At 41.7% G+C, this 24,212-nt stretch overlaps 1 protein-coding gene across 2 annotated transcripts in view; it reads right to left on the bottom strand.

Annotated features, from left to right (window-relative positions):
• Window positions 1-651: 651 nt before the first annotated feature.
• Window positions 652-24,212, bottom strand: part of deptor (DEP domain containing MTOR-interacting protein) — a 61,975-nt gene continuing 38,414 nt past the window's right edge. Inside the window, exons 5-10 of one of the 2 annotated variants that reach the window (XM_052023271.1) lie at window positions 21,708-21,886; window positions 18,130-18,312; window positions 11,748-11,885; window positions 10,057-10,127; window positions 9,596-9,700; window positions 652-2,453 (exon numbers count right to left, since the gene is read on the bottom strand). In XM_052023271.1, coding sequence (XP_051879231.1) covers window positions 2,325-2,453; window positions 9,596-9,700; window positions 10,057-10,127; window positions 11,748-11,885; window positions 18,130-18,312; window positions 21,708-21,886 — 805 coding nt within the window. In that variant the 3' untranslated portion in view covers window positions 652-2,324. The remainder of the gene's footprint in view (window positions 2,454-9,595; window positions 9,701-10,056; window positions 10,128-11,747; window positions 11,886-18,129; window positions 18,313-21,707; window positions 21,887-24,212) is intronic. The other variant, XM_052023270.1, reaches the window with a different exon arrangement.

The following is a 24,212-nucleotide window of genomic DNA, read 5'->3' as shown; positions in this document are numbered from 1 at the left end:
AGCATGTTAAATGCCTTTTTCACCACCCTGTTTACCTGTGACGCTGCTTTCAATGAACTACGCACTTGTACTCCTAGGTCCCTCTATTCCATTACACTCCTCAGTGCCCTACCATTCATAGTATAAGTCCTACACTGGTTTGACTTTCCAAAATGCATCACCTCACACTTATCTGTATTGAAATCCATTTGCCACTCCTTAGTCCACTTCCCTAACTGATCAAGACCCCCCTGTAATCTACGATAACCTTCACTATCAATGCCTCCTAAATTTCATGTCATCTGCAACCTTACTGATCATTTATATAAATAACGAATAACAAGAGTCCCAACACCGACCCCAGAGGCACACCATTAGTCACTGGCCTCCATTCCAAGAAACAACCTTCAACCACCACCCTCTGCTTCTGACCTCCAAGCCAACTTGAAGAGGAAGAGAGATCTCCCAGCAGCCTGACCAACACCCCTCCCACAACAATCACTAATGAAACCAATCAATACTGTTTGCTAATTCCAAGATATTGCCATGTCAAAATTTGTCTCTACAACAAAACCAAGTGACCACACCAGTCGTATTGTATAGACTATGAACATTGCAAGAACATTCATTCTCGAAGTGCTGTGATACAACTAATACTCGACTTTTTTTGTTACATATTTATATGTGAACAGATCCAACTCATGATAATATTTTTTGAAACCCAGGAACCCACAGCATGAAACAGAGCTGGTAGTCAAAAGTTTTCAACAGACAAATGGCTTCTTTGTGCAAGAAAAAGAATTTGTTATACAAAGCCATTTAAAACAAACATGTTAGCCAGTATGTTTACTGTCCTTTTATAACTTTAGTTAATACATAAAAGACTTGAAAATTTGGGGCATTGGTTACCACAAGCCCAGTTGAGTACTATGAACAAAATACCATAACTAAAAGATACATACAAGATCAAAATTTATTCAAAGCCTCAATGTGCCTGCAAAGTGTTAGACTGAGGTAAATACAGGCTACAAGGTGCACCATCTTTTTAAGTGTAACAGTTTGTAGAAAATCTTAAATCACAGCTCAAGAAAACAAAAAACATTTAACTAAAAAACACTAAACATAGAAACATTGATATAATTGAACATAGTAACAGTTCAATGGTAATCAACAATTAATCCCGCTGTCAAATAAAACCTCCGAGTTCAAATCCTGGCAACTGCTTGCTTCATTCTTGATCAGACAAGTTATAGCTCTACACACATGGTGGAGAGTTGTAGGTAGGTAGGGTAAAGAACAAACATAGCTGACCGAAGAGTATGCAATAGTTAACTCCAGATTTGTTTAAAAACTGAACCACTCATTTCAACTGAAATGTTAGCTACCAGTTTTTCCAAATGAAAGTGTGGTAAAATTCAAAGCTGCTTTCTGTTTTCTTCCCTTTATTGAAGATAAACAATCTACTCTCCCAGCATTCACTCTGCCTTTGCCAATTAACACTTTGGCATCTAATGCAAAAGGAGTTCCATTTCTACATTCAGTGTACTTTAAAATGTTCTGCATACATCCTGCTCAAAAAGTTAGAGAAATGTGCCCAGAATGTACTCACAAATAGTAATGCAAATTTTAAGAAAAAAAATCTTTGCTGAACTCTGATTATTCCCAATAAATTGAGACACTATCTCAATGCATCATTTAATGCAACCAGGGTGGAGAAAGAAAACAAAAATCAGTCTTATATTCATAACCTAAGAGTTTGCAGTTTCTTTTTCAGAGATTTTTTTTTTTGTCAGGTATCTATCATTGTGGTCAGCAGGAGTTCCAACTTTAGAGAGCCTCATCCTAAAGCCTTGTCCATCATACAAGAACCCAGACTGGCAAATTCTCAGCTACTTCAGTACATTCTACACAAATATTGTTGAAGTGAAATAGAACTCAGAGGGAATGAGTGAAGAGTGATAGCTATTTGTTTTTGGTGGCAAAATAGAACAAATCCATTTATTCCAGAGTTGAGGTATTTCTTCTGCATTTATAATAAAACATCTAATTATATCCTACACCCCACTGTAAACAGAGACAAAATACTGATGTACAAAACATGCTTCTAAGTGTCTAATATATTACTACAACAACACACATCAGGTAAAGCACATCCTAGTTCCAGTGTTTAGAAAACTTTAAACATTCAAATAATGAGGCAGTTCTAAGAAAATTAAAAGTTTATATAAACAAGGCAATGTTATACTCCTGAAGAGCTACGGTGTACTTTCCCTTCTTTCAGTTTCACATGATTTTCCCATGCCACTTTATGACTGACAGCACATTTCCAAATGACCATCTCCTCTTCAGAAGTTAACTTCCTCCATGACCTCCATTACGATGGTGCGTTGGCCAGTGAGGATCAGATTGCTGACAGTTCTATAGTCAAAGTGAAGAACATTCAGACCATTCACAGAAACAACAAATTGCCGAACCTAAGAAAAAATTGAGAAACAAATATTATTTCAACTTTAAGTTTATTATCTCTTTTAAAAAAAAAGACAGAACATCACATTCCCATTTTCTAATTTGAGATGCTTTATTAAGGTGAATCTTCAATAATAAATGGTGCAGCACTATTAGCTGATATTTAATACCAATGTAATCTCCAAGTGTTCATCTGATGTCTGTGCCCAACTACTTTAAATCCTTGTTCATAAGCTTTTGAGAGAGGCATCCCAGCAACATCATTGACTTCCAGCTCAAGATTGAGTTGATGAGCCAACTCAATGATTTTATTGGACACTTTACCAGCTGGTTCCTTGAAACCATGTACCAGCTGAAGACAAGCTTTATTCCAAACCCAATTCATTTTAATCAACGACCACAGACCAGGATGCCACAATGCTCTAGATGGCCTTGTAGATAATGTAGCCCTTCCAAAATTCCTTCAAAGTCTTTCCATTCTCCCTTTCTGTAGCCTGGACATTTTGAGCCACAATTTGACATGGATCATGACAAATATTTACTGGGAAATTTTAATCTTATTCACTGTCAAAGCTTAATGTGGGCTCTTTATGGTTTGGATGATGAATGCAAGTGCTGCGTGTTGGAACTATTTCACAGTATCAACAAATATTCCAGTTAGATATGGCACAGCAATATGGAGAACAAGCCCACCCCACCCCCTCGTTCTCTTGCAAATTGGCCTCAAGTTTCAGAAGTGTATCGTCTTTACATCAGTTCAAGATTTCTTCTGTTCTCATCAGACGTCCCCACTATCCTTGGGAAAAATACAAATCCATCTGAAACCTTGCAGGAGGCAAGCTCAGTTCTGCCAGCAAACTCAAGAAGTAGAGATAAAAGTGAAGGGAACAGAGTTCAAGTGCATTAGGGTAAAGGAGTAGCAGCACTAGAGGTGCAAAATAATTAGAACTGACTAGAACAACCAGCCTGCTTCAAGTACTCTAATTCCTCGTAGTGATAAAGGGCTAAATCTATTACCAATACCAAAACTGCCAGCTAGGATAGCAAAGGATGAACAATGAAAGTGGTGGAGAGTATTAAAAAAGATGGGAATCCTGATTACTGAGATCAGTGCAGACCCACAGGTAGGATCCAACACCATTGAGCTGCTTTGAGATGACCCATTTTGACCTGTTGTACCACTGTGACAAATCAAAGCACCGGTTGTGATGCTGGAAACCAACAAACACTCTTGGATTGAACAAGAGAGAAGCAAATTCTTCTTAAATCTTTTTATCTTGAGCATAAAATTATCCAAAAAAAGCATAAATGAATCTTTCAGCCTGAGCACAAGAGTCAATCCTGATTATACAGCATAATTTCCAGCCATTTAATGCAGATTTTAATTAAACTGGAATTCCAAACTTCCTGCGGGAGAGAAAAATCAATAGCATCTCCCCATCCTCCAACCAGAAAGCATTGATTCCTGCTGATTTATGGTTCTATTTATTCCAGGTACCATCTGGTGCTTTGTCTGAATGGCAGGTATGAGCCTCAACAGTAAATTTTAGGCAGAAGATTTGATTGTACAAACTTATTGCAACAAAACTGGATCTTGTGGAGATCAAATTAAACATTTGTTCATTTTCTTTTGAGTCTGGCATTACACCTGATCGTCCTTTTCCCAAATGGAGACACAGACCCCTGCAAGACCTTAGCTATGATGTTTGCTGCAAGTGTCAAACTCTGATGTATAGAGGCCCTGACTTAACTGCTTGAATCAAGAAGCCATTCCGTAAAGTGAATTTTAAACAAGTCACAGTTGACTGGCACCATGTGCATATTTACGATTTTGTAGTAATGTTTCCAGATTGCTGTCCTATCTATTTTTGTATTGCATGAATACACTGTATTTTGCAATAAAATGAAAAAAATCATGGATTAAATAGTTTTTAATTTCCTTTTTCTACAGAGCCTCAGATTACTTAGAAAGTAACATACCATTAACCTTGCATACCTTCCTAGTGCTGGCTTGCTTGTATGAAGGGGTGCTGGTGGGGCTAGGAGGACTTTGGATAATGTGTCAGATCAGGAGGATGGGAATGAGTATGATTAATGCCATGCTGCTGAATTTGAAGGTGCTGGTGGCTGTTCAACTGTCTTTACGAACTTGCCTAGGAAGGACTGTATAAGCAGCCACTTTTGCAGCCAGAAGATCCTGCTGACCTTGGTGAAGCTGGAGACATTTCCATCTGCAGACCTACAAAGTGCCTCGGCCAAGTCTTTCATTATGAACCTTTCTGACAGTTCAGCCTTGTGTGAATCTTCTGCTTTGGGTCTCTGCAGTGAACCTTTGAGTGCCCAACTCCTTTAAATCCTCGTTCATAAGCTTTTGAGAGAGGCATCCCAGCAACATCATTGACTTCCAGCTCAAGATTGAGTTGATGAGCCAAAACAACGATTTTATTGGACACTTTACCAGCTGGTTCCTTGAAACCATGTACCAGCTGAAGTCACACTTTATTCCAAACCCAATTCATTTTCATCAACAACCACAAACCAGGATGCCACAATGCTCTAGATGGCCTTGTCGATAATGTAGCCCTTCCAAAATTCCTTCAAAGTCTTTCCATTCTCCCTTTCTGTAGCCTGGACATTTGAGCAAACATCCTGCATAGATACCATGCCCTAAAGGTTGCAATAACCACTCAAACTATTGCGTCTAACAGCGAGACTGTGCTTGGCGGGAAGTACATAACCTTACTGTCCAGATGCTAATCGTCCGAATATGAAGGCAAACCAGGGAACAGTCAAATATCAGCAGGGTTTAAGGCTGTTCCTTTGGCCTTACAACAGAGCACAAGGAATGGCAAAAATCCAGCCTCAAAAATGACATTAGTAATTTAGTGGTCTGGTTTGACATCCACACAATGGGGAGAGAGCACTTACTAATCCCTCTCAGTGACCAGAGGTTTTCAGCATGGTGTGTGAGCTTGCAGTTCCAGGTTGTAACTTGCAGTTCCAAGCTGCACTGCCCCCAGCAACACAGTTAGACAATCCTTGTCTATTTTAAATCCAGGCACCGATTTCTCCTCCTTTGCAATCAAGAAACAATCCAGCATTTCTTCCAAAATAAACCAATTTCATCCCAATTGAATACTTGCTTAAACAAATAACCTCATGACTGATTTCCACCAACACTTTTGCAAATTCCTTGGCCTACTCCTCATCAGCACCAGATTTCCTCTCATTTTCACATTATGCAAAGTCCCATGAGTCTTAAACTGACAAAAATCACCTGTGGTTGCAAATGTTCCTGTATTTTACCCTTCTTAGCTTTCAAGTCTTTTTAAAGACTTCTAACCTTTAGCTCTGGGCCTGTACTCGCTGGAGTTCAGAAGGATGGGGGGGGGGGATCTCATTGAAACCTACCAAATATTGAAAGGCCTGGATAGAATGGATGTGGAGAGGTTGTTTCCAGTAGTGGGAGAGTCTGGGACCAGAGGGCACAGCCTCAGTCAACACCCTCTGGCTGAAGAAGTTCCTCCTCATTTCTCTTCTAAAGGGACATCCTTCTATTCTATGTGGAATTCATTGCCACAGGCGGCTGTGGAGGTCAAGTCATTGGGTGTATTTAAAGCGGAGATTGATAGGTTCTTGATTAGTAAGGGCGTCAAAGGTTACAGGGAGAAGGCAGGAGAATGGGGTTGAGAGGGAAAAATAAGTCAGCCATGATCAAATGGCAGAGCAGACTTGATGGGCTGAATGGCCTAATTTTGCTTCAATATCTTTTGGTCTTTGCCTGGATCAGCATGATGCTAAGCAGTATGCAGTATTGATCTTCTACCACAGAAATATTTTACCATTCCAAAAATAGTTGCTTTGTAATTCAATGGATTCATTGTTGCTGGGCCCTTGGCACGCTCCTTAATCAGCTGTTTGTCGCTCACTCCGGGGCTCACGATGCACACAGCTCAACCCAGAGCATGCATTATCACAGATGATGTTTGGCCGTTTTCATACTGTGTCACTATATCAAGTTTCTCCTCCAGTGTGATCACACAACACTTCCTACCACCTTTGGCATAAACGTAACAGTCACAAATTACAAGTTCCCACTTATGTACAAGTATCCATAAAAAAATATGCAAATCCAGTTTTATTTTACATAAGGTTGAAATTGCGCACGTGCCCATAATCTGGGGAGTACCTGAACCTGTCAAACCTGCCCATCACTGCTCACTTTGTTAGATCAAAGAACTTGGGTCTAATTCTTCAAAAGTTTTTATCTCTGAATCCTCTACACAACTAACGTAAGTGGATCCGACTTCAGGGAGGGACGTCTTGCTACAATTAAACAGAACCCTGGTGAGACCACATCTGGAATATCGTGTACAGTTCAGGTCTCCCTAACTTAGGAAGGATAAACTGATGGAGGGAGGTAGTGAAGGTTCACCAGACTGATTCCAGGGATTGGATCTCAGTCACCAAGTACATTCAAGATAGGGATTGCTAGATGTTTAGATATCTAATTAGTCAAGGTATCAAGGGATATGGGGATAAGGCCGGAAATTGGGGCGAGATAGGAATAGTTTTAGTTTAGCTCATGGAGCAGACTCCATGGGCTGAATGGCCTACTTCTGCTCCTTTGTCTTGTGATCTTGTGAAGAGGAATCGAAGGACATGATCATTAATATCTTTAGTATTATTTTTAGAATGAATTTTTTTTCAACTCCCCTCTTTCTATCAAAATGTTAGTTCTCCATTATTTCCCCCAGAGGCTTTTTGTCTCAACTTCTGTGAAAGCAGACAAAATATTTGTTTAATTGCTCTGCCATTTCCTTATACCTCAATATAAGTTTTCCTGTCTTGGTCTGTAAGGGGCCCATGTCAAATTTTGCTAATCTTTTCCTTTCTATAGAAGTTTATGCAATCTGTGTTCCTCTGTGATACTCCCGTATTCTACTTCCTCTATCAATGTCCTTAGCCTCCTTTGCTAAATTCAGAAACATTCCCAATCCTTAAACTAACTGCTCTTGGCAACATTGCAAACTATAAAGAAGTGTATTAACCATCTAGATGTGCAGAAATGTCATGGGAAACTCTCATTATTTTCAGAGAAAGAAACCTGGCTTCAATTGCTTGTCAGTATTACATAGCATCAAAAGCACACAACTTCTTCGGAAATGCAAGATACTAGAGCCATAATGTCTCCCATTTTCTTTTCAGAACTTTTATGTTCACTATTTACTTACAAATTCCTGCAAGCAGCACTTTTATTAATCTCTCTATACAAATGTTCTTTGAATTGTGAAGGTAAAACCCCATCAGCTGGCTGTATATTTTTCATAAGTTATTTTGTATTTTTCAGAGCCACTGAAACTCTGAAGCTGGAGGGAAGGTCACCATTTGTTTTGCCAGAAATTCTGCAAAAAATAAAAGATTCCCTGGAAATATGGAACAAAGAATATTTTATGTTCAAGTTAGTGTTTCCAAGTTTGACAGTTGCACATGATGGTTCCCAGCTCAATAATTCAATAGGTCACAATTGCAAACTGACTGCCTGGATTTGATTGAGGGGATAATTACAGGGTTAATACAGTGAAGGAACGTAGTGGTAAGGATTGAAAATTGGTTGACCAACCAGAATAAATGAGTCTTCTTCAGAGTGGCAGGTGGTCACTAATAGTACGCTGCAGAGATCAATGCTTGGTCTCAAACTAATCACAATACATATTAATAATTTGGATGATGGAACCAATGCGTTTTTTTTTAAATTTACAATGAAACGAAACGGAGTGGGATTACGAATTCTCATAAAGCCTGGCGAATCTCTGGAATGTTCTACCCCACAGGGTTGTGAAAGGTACTTAGAGGAGGCAAGATAAAATTTTGAAAAGGTTGGGGAATTTAGGACTATGTGGAACTGGTACAGAAGAGTTGAGGCCTGGAACAAATCAGACATTACCACATTGAATGGCAGAGAAACAAAAGGACTGCAGATGCCGGAATCTAGATGAAAAACACGATGATGCTGGAAGAACTCAGCAGGCTGGGCAGCATTTGGATGCTCCCTGGCCTGCCGAGTTCCTCCAGCATCATGGTGTTTTTCATACTGAATGGCAGACGAGCTCGAGTGGTCCTACTGTTGTTTCTATTTTCTTGTCTAGTTGAGGAGGATACCAAGTAACTTTAAAGGCAATTTAAACAAGTTGAACAAGTGGGCAAATACATGGCAATGGAAGTACAACATGGATGAAAGCAAAGTTATTCATTTCATTTGGAAAACCAGAAAGGCAGAAGTATACAAAATGGTAAAGATCGTGAACTGTTGATATACAAAGGGATCTGGGTGTCCTTGTATACAAGTCACTGAGAGCAAACATGCAGGTAAAGCAAACAGTTAACTTTGGCCTTCATTGCAAGAGGTCTTGAGTATGGGAGTAAGGATATCTTCCTCCAATTATACAGTGCTTGGTGAGACCACACATTGTTCAGTTTTCGTCTCCTTACCCAAGGAAGAACATACTTGCTATCAAGGGAATGCAGCAAATGTTCACTGAAAACTTATTTCTGAGATGGTGGGACTGCTGTACGAGGAAAGATCGAGTCAACTCAACCTGTAGTCACTTGGGTTTACAACAAGGTCATAACTCACAGAAATGTACACAATTGTGACAAGGCTGGACAGGCTGGCTGCAGAGAAACGTGCCCCAAGGAGAGAGAGAGCGCAAGAGAGGAATGTGCACAGAGCAGGAATATAGTATTAAGATAAGAGATCAATTCTGATTGAACAGCAGAACAGACTCAAAAGGCCAAATGGCCTAATCCTGCTCCTATTTTTGTGTTTAAGAATTCCAACCAAAGATCATCTATCTGAATAAATGTGTCAATCCCCAAAACCTTAAACTTGCTACTGAATAAATGGGGATTATAGAAAAGGATCAAGTAATTCTGGGTAATTGCTATGTTGGCAATCACAGCTGTTCCAATCTTGATTCTGCATGCCTTCAAAATGGCACCATTAATTTGTATGTATGGAACCTTGTGTAATCCTCTTGCAGGATGAAGTCTAAACCATAAAATAAACCATAGTGCAAACTTGGAACTCTCAGAAACTCTCAACATTTGGCCATCTGTACTGTGTGTGTGCCAGGAAAAAAAAAATTACCTTCATTCCAGCTGCAGCAGCGGGACCACTGGGATCCACCGCCTGAATATGACATGGTTTATTTCCACGTACGACAAATCCCCAGCCAACTGCATCTCCCACAATCTGAAAAATAGCCAAGTAGCTTTTTTTAAAAATAGACATTAAATCCTTAACCAAAGGCCGTCTTTAAAGAAAAAGATTCCCATTGCTCAAACCAGCTTCTGTACTCCTCAAAATGATTTTCCAAATGCACACAGTCACCGCTTCTTCCGATGATCAAAACAAACATGTTCAAAATAAGCCTCAAGGATGCTCCTTAATACATTCAAAGTGGCAAAGTACATCATTTTGATTTTTGTTCTACGTGCATCAGAATCTTAAGATTTGTTCGACTCTCAAAGTTGAGAGTTTTGTAGAATTAACTGAGAGTAATTATTGTAGGATAGAGTATCATATACAAGTTACATAACAGAACTTACTGTAAGTGTCTTCTTCATATATGGTGCTCCAGGGGCCAAAAGTTCCTCTGTAGTAACTGGCCTCTTCAGTACTGAAACAAATAACACAGAATTCAAAGTCTGTTCACTTCAACTGCTCACTTCAACTTCTATGACAATGAAGAAGTTATAAGATTAGAATACTTTGGTTACAAGTACAAACAGTAAAGCTAGCAGTTTTGAGGAGCTTGGATCACTTAATGGAGAGATGAGACAGCTGTCCACACACAGGCTGGGAGATCATGTTCCCAGTGCAAAACGAACCACCAAACTTGCCAGCAGGCAGGAGGGTGGAGATTTGACATTCGCACCATCTCCGGTCAATGAGTTGGCCAGTCCAGAAGAAAATAGGAAAGCCTTCTTTTGATTTAGAATTAGTGCAATTGATGCACATACTAGCTACAGAAACAAAGAACGGGAAATTCTGCAAACAGCCGGTCAGACAGCATCTGTGGAAAGAGAAACAGTTAACATTTCAGGATCAAAGACTCTTCGCCAGAACTGATACATTAACTCAGTTTTTCTTTCTGCAGATACTGTCTGTCCCGCTGAGTATTTCCAACATTTTCTGGTTTGATTTCACATTTCCAGCATCTGCAGTGTTTTTGATTTTCATTATCTGCAGAAGATGACATCTAGTTCTTGTGGTAATATCCACTGCATTTTTGCTATTCAGTGGAGCAGAATGCTTTAATCTTGAGGGATCAAATTTGCTGTTTCAGTCTAATTGTTTGAGTAAACTAATGCGGTTTCATATATCCAGATTAAATTTCAGGTTGAAGTGTGTTATTTAAAAAAAAATCTGTATTTTCTGATTAAAAATTAAATTAGGTAAATGTGAGTGCTTCTTTTGGATTAGAAATCTGAGAAATTTACCCCAATTCAAAGCTCTTGACCTTCCCCAGGAACTCTCTCTCCCAGCTTCCTTTTTTAAAAGCCAAATCTTTTTAGACCAGTACTAATTGCCTTCATCACTGACATCATCAAATACCTTACATTCCCCTCCCATTAAAAAAACATAGGGGTAAGTATTGCATTCTGATATACAAACTGAGTTGTGACCCATGATATCAAAAGCACTGAATTTAAGAATGGGCAAAAATATTGAAAGTTTATCACCCACTAAGAACACAGAAATTCAAAGCTATTCCTTTCAACGCACTTAATAAATCTAACTAATTTTGGAGTCCTTTCTACTCAAGAGATAGAGTTGTTTTTACAAAAAAAACACACACTTGATTTACAGTCCCTTTCTGACCTTCCTAAAAGTATCTAGGCTGACATCTAGTTCAATATGGAGTAGTGTAGCAGTATTAGAGGTGTTCTCTTTTGAATGAGGCATTAAACCAAGCCTGTGCTTTACCTCTGATGGACAAGGTCCCATGGTATTACACGAACAGCAAGAAATTTATCCCTGACACCCTGTCGGATATTTATCCCTCAATACACTTCATAAAAACATAGTTGATCATTATCACACTGCTCGTGCGAGCTTACTGTCTGAAAACTGTGCTTTCTGTAATTCAGTTTAAAGTACCTCATTAACTACAAAGAACTTTGGACTATCCTTATAGGTGCACGAAAAGCATTGAGTACACATCCTTCTTCCCTTTCTCCCAGTTTGCAGCATCATGAGGAATTTGATAGGATTGCACACAGACGCATGCCCTTACCCGACTTTGGATTGGACAAGACAGGAGGACTGCTGTTGGGAGTGGGGCTACTGCTGTAGTAACCACTGCTGCCGCAACTGCTGCTCATGCTACATCGTCGGACGGCTGAAGCAATTTTTATTTCCTTTGTCGGGCTCACTATACAAACAGAGCAAAAATCAATTCAATCCAATGAAACTGTACCATGTTGGAAGTTAAAAATAAATTCACATTGTAATGATTACTTCAGTATGGCTAAGTGATATTCAAGAACATTGTAACCCCCTTGGCAGCTTCAGTATTTAGCTTTTTCTTGGCCGTGATGCTAAGTAGCAGAAGAATCAAGGCTTACAAACTAATCACAAGCTCCTATTTTGCCCATGCCAAGTGTTTGGACCTTGGCCTGTGTAATATACGGATCATGGGGATTAAATGGGGACGGCACGATAACGTAGCTGTTGGCGTAATGCTATTACAGCGCCAGCGACCCGGGTTCAATTCCAGCCACTGTCTGTAAGGAGTTTGTACGTTCTCCATGTCTGCGTGGGTTTCCTCCGGGTGCTCCGGTTTCCTCCCACATTCCAAAGGCATACGGATTAGGAAGTTGTGGGCATGCTATGTTGGCGCCGGAAGCGTGGCGACACTTGCGGGCTGTCCCCAGAACACTCTAAGAAAAGATGCATTTCACTGTTTGTTTCGATGTGACTAATAAAGAAATCTTCTCATATAAAAAAATTTATCCAGAATTCCCATTCTGGAATTTAAATAAAACAGATCTCAAGCTGAGTGTTGTTGCTAATGCCAATGTTCCTGCCCATCTCCAGTGATTCTCAAGTCAGTTTGCAGAGTGTCTTTTTGAACTGCAGCAGTCCACATGGAGGGATGGTCCTACTACATGGCACACAGGAAGTTAAGATATCTTTATTAGTCACATGTACATCGAAACAGCCTGCAAGTGTCGCCACGCTTCTGGCGCCAACATAGTACGCCCACAACTTCCTAACCCGTATGTCTTTCAAATGTGGGAGGAAACCAGAGCACCGGGAGGAAACCCACGCAGACACGGGGAGAACGTACAAACTCCTTACAGACTGTGGCCGGTATCGAACCTGGGCCTCTGGCACTGTAATAGCTTTACGCTAACCGCTACACGACCGTACCTGCCCGATCCCATTGCTAAAGGAACAGCAACATCTGTCATGGCAACATGAGGGTTGGAGTACAACTTGAAGATAAATAATGTTCCCTTGCTCCTCCTGCCCTTTCCAATCTCATGTTTCGGATGTGGCACGGAAATATCGCCATGGCTATGATTACTATCCGATCAGCCCTGCTGGTCAAGTGTGCATGTTGACTTGAACACCAGCTGCTCAGTTCAACAATAATGATTCTCGTTGTCAGGATGTGCAATAGAAATGGCTGCCTCAGGATGGGGCAACATTTGGCAAACAATATCCACGCGACGAAGAGGGAAGAATGCAGTGGCAGAAATCCGAGGGACTAGCAGACATTTCTGTCGAATTGCTGGATAATGATCAAGAGTGGACATCCTAGATTTTTCACCCTTGCCTTGACCGAGACATTGGGAAAACAAAAATATCATCCCAGGGAGAGCCAGCTTCACCAACTTAACCTGGAGGCTGATATCCCTTGACATCAAAGCACACTAAACAAAATTCTACACCCTTTGAACCTTCACATCCCATCTGATTTTGTGTTAAACATCCCCATGAATAACTCCCAGGATCCTATCTGCTTTACTAACCAGTATTATCAACATGCTCTGCACTTAAGGATTTATGCACATATACACCCAGCTCTGCTCCTGCACCCCCTTTAGAACTGAAATTTAATTTACATAGAACATAGGACACTACAGCACAGTACAGGCCCTTCAGCCCATGATGTTGTGCCGACATTTTATCCTGCTCCAAGATCTATCTAACCCTTCCCTCCCACATAGCCCCCCATTTCTCTCTCATTCATGTGGCTATCTAAGAGTCTCTTAAATGTCTCTAATGTACCTGCCCCCACAACCTGTGCTGGCAGTGCATTCCACGCACCCACCACTCTTAAAAAAAACATACATCTGACATCCCCCTTATACCTTCCTCCAATCCCCTTAAGATTATGTCTCCTCGCGTTAGTCATTGTCGCACTGGGAAAAAGAAGTCTCCTTTGTTTGTATATAAAAGTTTGTAAGTCTCTATTTTTTTCTACAAAACTATATCAATTCATTCTTCTTTTGTATTAAATCTCATTTGCCACTTGTCTGTCCATTCAGACAGCCCATCTGTCTTCCTTCCTGTGGTCTATGACTTTCCTCCTCACCGTTCACCACACTTCCAAACTGCAACTCATCTACAAATGTAAAAAATTTTTAATGAGTTATTAAAATACAAAGCAAAATTAAATGTTCTTTGCACTGACTCTTAGATAACCTCATTGTCTACCGTTTCACAGTCTACCCAAAGCCACCCTGCTGCTACAGTCCCTTGAATTCCAACAGCCTTAATTCTGTCAGCCAGCCTTATGTGGGACTTGATCAAAACCCTTCTAAAAATCCACGTAGTTAGCATCTATAGCATGATCCTTCTGTTGATCAAAATCCAAGAGCAAAAAATACAGATTATTCACACACAACTGGGAAATAAAAACAACGTCCTGAGAAATGCTGAAGTGTTAACTGTTTCTCTCTCCACAGATACTACTGAACCTGCCATATACCCAAACCATTTTCTATGGCACAGATAGGGTGGACAAGCAATAGCTCTTTCCCATTATTGAGAGATCCAATACCAGAGGGCATGCATTTAAGGTGAGAGGGGGTAGGTTCAGAACAGACATGAGGGGTACGATTTTTTACTCAGAGAGGTGGATGCCTGGAATGCGTTGCCCGATAGGGTGGTGAAGGCAAATTCATTGGGGGCTTTTAAGAGGGGCTTGGATGGGCACATGAATGAGAGGAAAATGGAGGGATATGGGCATTCTGTAGGTAGGAGGCGTTAGCTACATCGGCACAACATTATGGGCAGAAGGGCTTGTTCTGTGCTGTACTGTTCTATGTTCTATTTTTATTTTAGAATTTCAGCACCTGCAGCTTTTTGCTTTGTGATCAACTTTAACTGCCTTTCCTTTATCAACTCAAAGATCTTCATGCCTTTTAATGTTTTCTCTGATTGTTGCATCTCAAAGCTTCCCCCACAACCACCAGTTCAAGTGACTGGCCTGTAGTTACCTGGAACACCCTAGCATCTTTCTTTGAACAACTGTGTGACATTTGCCACTTTCCAGGCTCTGACAGCCCCAACCCCCTTCCCCCAAGGTCAAAGGAGAATCAAAAAATCACGGCAAGTTATTGTACGACACCCGCTCTACCTCCCTAAGCAGCCTGGAATGCATTCCATTTGTACCTGGTGATCTGTTCACTTTATACACATTCAGCTTTTCAGATTCCTCCCTCTAAACTTCCATCGCACCCATTACAAAGGAAGGTGGGGGAGGGGGAGATTTGAGATAAAAGAATACATTGATGATCACTACTTAAAATCTCTCTGGCTGGTTTCTTAACTACACACGCTCGTCCAGACAACTTTCTCTAGCCTGCAGTAGCTGAGAGACCAGAAAGAAACTAGTATCAAATATTCACGGACCTAGAGAATTATTAATTCTGTAACACCATTATAACACATTCCCGGTGAGCAGCTTTCCACAGGAGCTCTGTTCAACTAGCACAGCAATGATAAAACTAGCACAGAAGTCTCAGTAGGGCACATTGCAGGCTGTGAAAACAGCAGATTTCTGGTGTCTTCATTCTCACGAGCTTGTGCTACACATTCTCAGGGCAAAGTACTTTCAAAAGTATGTCTGCAAGAATAATGCTTTAGAGAGTATTTAGCTTCATGAAACAGTAATTAAGAAAACAATTTTACATCTATTTTTAAAGTAGGTATGAAAAAAAGAATAAAATATTTGGATTAGCAAAACAGAATGCAACCAAAAAAATCCAACCTTATCCTAGAGTTAATAATACAAAATCTGTTACCACAGCTGAAATTCAAATACCACACATTGGATGCCTTAAATACAAACATTCACAGTCGGTGCCACACACTGAAAGTCAGTATTTTCCACATTGTAACTAACAAAACTACACTTTCATTTTAAAAAAAACAGGATGCTGGAGGAACTCAGCAGGCCAGGCAGCATCCGTGGAGAAAAGCAGGCAGTCAACGTTTCGTGTCAGGACCCTTCTTCAGGACTGAAGATAGGAAAAGGAGAAGCCCAATATATTGGGGGGGGGGGGGGGGAGCAGAGCAGTGATAGGTGGACAAAAGAGGGGAGGCAGGGTGGGCACAGGGTGGTGATAGGTAGATGCAGGTAAGAGACAGTGGTAGGCAGGTGTGGGGGAGGAGGGGAGCAGATCCACTGGGCAGGTTGGTTTACTTAAAGTGGGAGAATTCGATGTTCATCCCATTAGGCTGCAAGGTCCGAAGGTGGAAAATGAGGTGTTGTTCCTCCAGTTTGCACTTGTATTTCTCCCCACAGTGGAGGAGACCGAGGATTAACATATCAGTGATAGTGTAGGAGGGGGAGTTGAAGTGACCGGCAACGGGGAGATGTGCAGATCGCGGTTACGGACAGAGCGCAGGTGTTCTACGAAACAGTCACCTAGTCTGTGTTTGGTCTCGCCAACATAGAGGAGGCCACACTTGGAGCAATGAATGCAGTAGATGATATTAGGGGAGGTGCAGGTAAATCTCTGCCTCACCTAAAAGGACTGTTTGGGTCCCTGGATGGAGGTGGTGTAGGGGCAGGTGTTGCACCTATGGCGGGGGCAATGGAAGGTCCCCAGGGTGGGAGTGGGATGGGTGGGGAGTGAACTAGGGAGGGAGTGAACTAGGGAGTCGCGGAGAGAGCAGTCCCTGTGAAAGGCTGAAAGGGGTGGGGAGGGGGAAGATATGCTTGGTGGTGGGGTCCCATTGGAGATGGTGAAGTGGCATCTCCCCGTTGCCAGTCACTTCAACTCTCCCTCCCACTCAGTGAAATGTCAGTCCTCGGCCTCCTCCACTGCCAAGAGAAATCCAAATGCAAACTGGAGGTACAGCACCTCATTTTCTATCTTGGGATCTTACAGCCTAACGGGATGAACACCGAATTCTCCCACTTTATGTAAACCAACCCCCCCCCACGACACCTTGCCTCGCCTCTTTTTATCTCCTCACCATTTTTTCTCCTCCCCTTCCCCCGTACTGCCTGCCTCTATTTCTCTGACTCATCCCCCAGTGGATCTGCTATCCTCCCCTGTACCTGCATCTACCTATCGCCACCCTGTGCCCACCCCCTGCCTCCCCTCTTTTGTCCACTTATCACTGCTCTGCTTTTCCCTCCTATATACTGGGCTTCCCCTTTTCCTATCTTCAGTCCTGAAGAAGGGTCCTGACCCGAAACATTGACCGCCTGCTTTTCTCCACAGATGCTGCCTGGCCTGCTGAGTTCCTCCAGCATCTTGTTGTTTTGTTTCATGTAGATTCCAGCATCTGCAGTCCTTTGTTTCTCTACATTTTTGTTTTAGTTTGTATTTGGTGTTCACATTTTCAGGAGACAATTCCTACTTTTAGAATGGAAACCTTGCACCTGCTTCACAGGGGGAAAAAAAACAGCTGCTGCATTTTCAGAAGAGCTGACGATGCACTGTTTTATCATCTAGAGAAGTACTGCCGGATGCTGCATTGATAGACCAGTCCTTCTGCCGCACATGTATAAACACTTCTCAGAAGTGGAGCTAAACTTGAAGCAAAACTGTAAATCATTCTGGTACAAATGTAAAGTAAAATCCTCAAAAAAAAGGTGGAAAACAAGAAAAACAGAACAAAACTTTGAAATTACTTAGTTTTACCTTCGAATTTTAGAATATAAAGCTCTCCTTTAAATCTGATTATATTTAAAATACTTGAATTGAAAACTAAGCCAAAAAGGTGAGACAAATGGAAATTCTCCAGATCACAAAGGATTATTGCTAAAATTATTTTTTGTCAATGGCAAAAATGACTTGGGTTAATACAGACTTCTGCTAGACAATGCTTTGGTTAAGAAGAGAGCTTAGAAGGGTGGTTTGTGGTGGTGGGGGGGGGGTGCACAGGTCACAGAGCAGAAAGAAAACTCATCAATAAAATGTATATGTGCAACTCAAAGATGCAAAACAGGGGGAATGAATGTATAAGCAACGTTAGCTGCTGAAACAAGCTTTCTAATTGTAAAGCACGGCAGAGGGCAGATGTCCAATGATTAATGGAGCAAACAAGGTCAGTCAGAGCGAGAGCGAGAGATCATGAGAAACGATAGTCGTGAATACTGAATTGGACCATAAATGACAGAGCAAATGGGAGTAAATCATTCTTACCTGATAGGAAGCTAGAGTTGGTGTTGTCAGGATTCTGCTTGCGCAAACAAAAAGGGCTCTCATGGTTATCAGGCACCAAGGGCACATTCTCGTTTAACAGCTCCACCAGTCGTCGCCTTCTGCGAAAGTTCATGCGGAACTGGTACAAGAGGTTACCATCCACAAAGTGGTGTTTGTTGGCCACTGTGTGCAGAATGGGAGAGATCATTTGCCTGGTGATACAGATAGAATTAATTACTGTGGTATTACACAGACTGCTTGTCAAAGCAACACAACAGAAATTGAACACTGAATGGACAGCCAATCCAAAGCAAGAACCACAGAAGCACAATCAGGAAAAATAATAAAATGACTGTTTCAATAAAAGCTGCTTTAGTTATTTGGTTTCTACTAGACTGAACTTCATAGCTCTAGAAAATTGTTGGTAAAATTGGATGATTCCAATGAATTGTACACCACCCTTTATGCTATCACAGTTGATTCCATTAGTGTTTTAAGTAATTTATTTGCACATTTTGCTTAGAAAAATAGAGGGCTATGGGTAAGCCTAGTAATTTCTAAGGTAGGGACATGTTTGGCACAGCTTTGTGGGCTGAAGGGCCTGAATTGTGCTGTAGGTTTTCTACGGTCTATGTTCTATCTGTGCCCGGTGTTGAAAACTCCCATCCCAAGAGGATGGGGTTCATCACAAATTAAATCTAAAACATCACCATTCCTGTGTAATATTTAGAAATTTAAAAAAATATTCAAATACTAGGAAGCCCAATCGCCTTTGAACTTTGCCATCAACTCCACACTCTATCACGGTTTCCATTACTCATCTCCAGCAAACATTCAAGGATGACGAAAAGAGCAGAAGAAAACAAGAGCCTGGGCAGGCCTCTCGGCTCCCCAAGCCTGCTCTATCATTAAATACAATCATGGCTGATCTGCCCCGGGATTCAATTCCTCTCCTGTGCCAGTTCCTCAGAGCCCTCAATTCCCCAAGCTTTCAAAAGTGTATCTACCTCCTCTTTAAATACCTTCAGCGCTCCAGCCTCCAGAACCCTCTGGGGGTAGAGGATTCAAGGAGATTCTCCATCCTCTGCAAGAAGAAATTCTTATGCATTTCAGGTTGAAGTGACTGCCCCTTTATCTTGTAATTAGGTCCCCTTATTTGGGACCCTCCATTCTCTCTACTTCATTTCTAAACTTCAACCCCCAAAACAATAGAGGTCAATATGCCATTTGCCTGCACGATAGTGCAGCGGTTGGCATAACGTTTTACAGTGCCAGTGACCCGGGTTCAATTCCGGCCACTGTCTGTAAGGAGTTTGCACGTCCTCCCCGTGGCTGTGTGGGTTTCCTGTGGGTGCTCCGGTTTCCTTCCACATTCCAAAGATGTAAGGGTTAGGAAGTTGTGGCCATGCTATGTTGGCGCCAGAAGCATGGCGACACTTGCGGGCTGCCCCCAGAACACTCTACGCTAAAAGATGCATTTCACTGTGTTTCGATGTACATTTGACTAAGATATTTATCTAAACATCTGCTGCGCCTATATGCTGATTTATTCCACTTCATGTGTAAGAACATCGTTGAACTCCACTCATTTGCAGTCTTCCTCCCTTTAAATAATAGTCTGCCTTATGATTCCTCCCACCCAAATGCATGACCTCACACTTCCTCACAGTAAACTCCATTCGCTAAACTGTTGCCCACTCACTCAATCTGCATCATATTGAAGTCTAAATGTCATCATTGCAGGAGGTCTTCCCACCTATTTTTAAGGCCATCAGTAAACTTGGATACCTCGCACATTGCCCTCTTCTGGTCATTAATAATAAGGGCCCATGAATGATCCTCTATTTCCAGTCTGAAAAAAATCCACTTACTCCAATTCTGCCTTCTCTGTCTAGGTTAAAGCTTAAAGCACTTACTCTAATACCAGGAAATTTCAATCCCAGACTTCTTCCTACACCTAGGCTGTGCATGTGAATCTCTGCCTTACCTGGAAGGGCCATTTAGATCCCTGGACGATGGCGAGGGAGGTGGTGTAGGGACAGATGCTGCGCCTCCTAGAGTTGCGGGGGGAAGTGCCTAGGGACGGGGAAGGATGAACAAACCAGGGAGCCACGGAGAGAGTGGTACCTACAGAAAGGGGAAGAAGATATGACTGCTGGTAGGATTGTGTTGTAGGTGGCAGGAATAGTGAAGAATAATGTGTTGGATGAAGAGGCTGGTGAGGAGAGAGCAGAAGTGCGGGAAATGGAAGAGATGCTTCCAAGAAACTGCAGAGAGTTGTGGACACAGCTCATCACATCACAGAAACCATCCTCCCCTCTGTGGACTCTGTCTATACTTCTCGCTGCCTCGGTAAAACAGTATCAAAGACCTCACCTCCTCTGGACATCCTCTCTTCTCCCCTCTCCCATTGGGCAGAAGATACAAAAGCCTGAAAGCACGTACCACCAGGCTCAAGGACAGCTTCTATCCTGCTGTTATAAGACTATTGAACAGTTCCCTAAAACGATAACAGACTCTTGACCTCGCAATCAACCTCATTATGACCTTGCACTTTATTGTCTATCTGCACTGCACTCTCCCTGTAGCTGTGATACTTTACCCTGCAGCTGTGATACTTTACCCTGCGTTCTGTATTGCTTTACCTTGTACCGCCTCAATGTACTGTATAATGAATTGATCCGTATGAATGGTATGCAAGACAAGTTCTTCACTGTACCTTAGTACAAGTGACAATAATAAACCAATTCCAATTCCAAGATGCAGGTGACAGCTTCATCAACCACAGTAGAGGGAAAGCTACATTTCCTGAAAAAGGAGGACATTTCAGATGTCCTGGAGTGGAAAACCTTATCTGGAGAGCAGCTGTGGTGGAGATGGAGAAACTGGGAGAAAGGGATGACATCCTTACAAGAGACAGGGTGGGAAGAGGTGTGGTCAACGTAGCTATGGGAATCAGTGGGTTTGAAGTAAATGCCAGTGTGTAGTTTGTCTCCTAGGATGGAGACACAAAGATCCAGAAAGGTGAGAGAGGCATCAGAACTAGTCCAGGTGAATTTGATGGCAGGGTGGAAGTTAACAACGAAGGTGACAAAACTAACGAGTTCCGCACAGGTACAGGAGGCAGCACCAATGCAGTCATCGACTAGAATTATTTCTTGCTGGAGTCCTGAACACACCAGCAGCCATCACGCAAGTACCCTCTGGATCTTCCACAGAAAGGGTAGAGTGGGTCACATTTGTAAGTAATCCATTTTTAAAATCAAAACTAACACATCTCATCAAGGCAATGAGGAACAAAAGTTAGGGAGCAGGAACCCAGAGTGCACTTCCTCTTGTCAAACTGTGCTATGCACACCTGACGAGCATCAGATCCAATTAAACTGAAGGCTTGCTCATCATGCACCACAAAGGGCTTTGAGAAGCTATTATATACAAATAGATCGGTAAAGGCAGGCCGTCTTAAGTGCAACAGCTGACCAGGGAGGGGAAAGGCAGTTAATATTTGGCCATTAAAAAATTTAATTAGTACTTAAGCCACATTACATCAAAAATTAAAAAAATAATTAATTTCTCACCATGTTGAATAATGCCATACTCCAGCAGTCTACAACAGAGCTGTTCACCTTCACTCCTTATGGTAACCTCCCCTTCTTGTATCAGCCAGTCAATAAATTCACGTGCTATGAACGCCCGCTGGTATTTCACTCCTTCCTCCTCCCGTGTTTGCATTAGGAAGTTTTCAGTACTCATCAGCCTATCACAGCAAAGATAAAAATACGGTCATCGACTTAAAATAGTTGTGCCTATTTAAACAGTTGCTGACCCTAGGAAGAACAGGAATTCACAAACAGGAATGCAACATCAATGCTCTTGAATCTAAGCCAAAATACAAATTACGTAAGAGAGCTTTCAAGATTCCACTACCAATTATTCTTGAATACAACCTTACACCAAGTCCATGAGTTGGCAAAGAAACTATCATAAGGTAAATCAGGTTCATGACTCCCCGTGGAAATATTTGGCTTAGAAAATTGGCATAGAAGCTTCATGTAGAAACGAACAATGAGGTGATCTTCAAATTCAAGAAAATATTCACTTAATGATAAAATACAAAAACATAAATGTTAAAGCTTCAATTGACTTATTCATGCACAGCCACTGGACTTCATACATTTGCACCAAAGTTAAAAGAAAACAGGCAACTGCAGACCTTGCATGCAGGAATTTCCAAGACAGACCCCTGCCAATTTTCCTCACCTTTGCTTGTGTGGTAAACAGCATTTAAAATGGAATTTTGATAGGGGATACAGAAGGGAGGAAAAAGAAGAGAGGATATTTTAAGCAGCACAGGATACCAGCCTGGAAAAGCCAAATAAAATCTAAGCTAATAACTAACCCAAGCGTCAAGTTACTCTGCATTGTGGCAAAGGTTTTCTTTGTAAAAAGCAATTATTACTTCCTTTCACGTATCTATTGCTAAATGAAATAGGACCACATCCCAAGTTTAGACTGTTCAAAACAGCTAAAATAAATTGATTTGATGGATAAATAGATGAGCCAATATTTCCCAACTTTTGGAATAGTTCAGACTAGTGAATAAAAGTTATTCATTTCAATATTTAAGATGGTCTTTAGGAAATAACAAGTGTGTGCGTGGGGTGTGTGTGTGTGTGTTAATAAGTTTGCAGAAGATGCAAGGATTGGTGGTGTTGTGGGTAGTGTAGAAGGTTGCCAAGGGATACAGAGGGATATAGATCAGTTGCAGATATAGACAGAGAAATGGCAAATGGAGTTTAATCGAAGTATTTGTGAGGTGTTGTACGTTGGCAGATCAAATGTAAAGGAAAAGTACACAGTTAATAGCAGGACCCTTAACAGTGTTGATGTAGAGGGATCTTAGGGTCCATGTCCATAGCTCCCTGAAAATGGCTGCACAAGTGATATGATATCTTTATTAGTCACATGCACATCGAAACACAGTGAAATACATCTTTTGCATAGTGTTCTGGGGGCAGCCTGCAAGTGTCGCCACGCTTCCGGCGCCAACATAGCATGCCCACAACTTCCTAACACGTACGTCTTTGGAATGTGGGAGGAAACCGGAGCACCTGGAGGAAATCCATACAGACAAACAGGGAGAACGTACAAACTCCTTACAGACAGTGGCCGAAATTGAACCCAGGTCGCTGGTGCTGTAAAGCATTACGCTAAGCACTACACTACCATGTCGATAAGTTAGCAAAGAAAGTGTATGGCATGCTTGCCTTTATTGCTCGAGGCGGTGTTCAAGAGTCAGGAAGTTATGTTGCAGTTTTATAAAACTCTGGCTAGGCCACATATGGAGTATTACATTCAGTTCTGGTTGCTCCATTATAGGAAGGATGTGGAGGTTTTGGAAAGGATGCAAAAGAGGTTTACTAGGACACTACCTGGATTAGAGGGCATGTGCTATAAGAGGTTGGACAAATTAGGGTTGTTTCCTCTGGAGCAGCAGAGGCCACGGGGAGACTTTATAGAAGTTAATAAAATTATGAGAGGGATAGATAGAGTAGACAGCCGTTACCTTTTTCCCAGGATGGAAATGTCTAATACTTGACGGCATGCACTTAAGGTGGGGGGGGGGGGGGGGGGGGGGTGGGGGAGGAGTGCTCAAAAGGAGATGTCTGGGGCAGGTGTTAAGTGATGGGTGCCTGGAATGGGCTGTCAGGGGTGGTGGTGGAGACAGATATGATAAAGACGTTTAAGAGGCTCTAAGATAGGCACATGAATATGCAGAGAATGCAGGGATACAGACCACATACAGGCAGAAGGGATTAGGTGTCAATTGCTTAAATGGTTCGGTACAACATCATGGGCCAAAAGGGACTGTTCCTGTACTGTACATTCTATCATATGGCTAAAATAAGGCCAACTATGGAGTCACGAAAACTAACATCTTTTCCATAGCATACTTAAGAGAAGCCCACAATGTGAAATCAGGTGCTACTTACAAAGTGCACCACTGGCAGCATTTCATATTGGCCTTTGGAGGGACCACATGTTGAGTACTGTATACAGTATTGCCTCCTTAAAGGATGTTA

The sequence above is a fragment of the Pristis pectinata genome, chromosome 9 (assembly GCF_009764475.1).
Source record: "Pristis pectinata isolate sPriPec2 chromosome 9, sPriPec2.1.pri, whole genome shotgun sequence".
NCBI classification, from domain to species: Eukaryota; Metazoa; Chordata; class Chondrichthyes; order Rhinopristiformes; family Pristidae; genus Pristis; species Pristis pectinata.
Note: the sequence above shows the minus strand (reverse complement) of the source record. Positions and strands in the feature narration are given on the sequence as shown.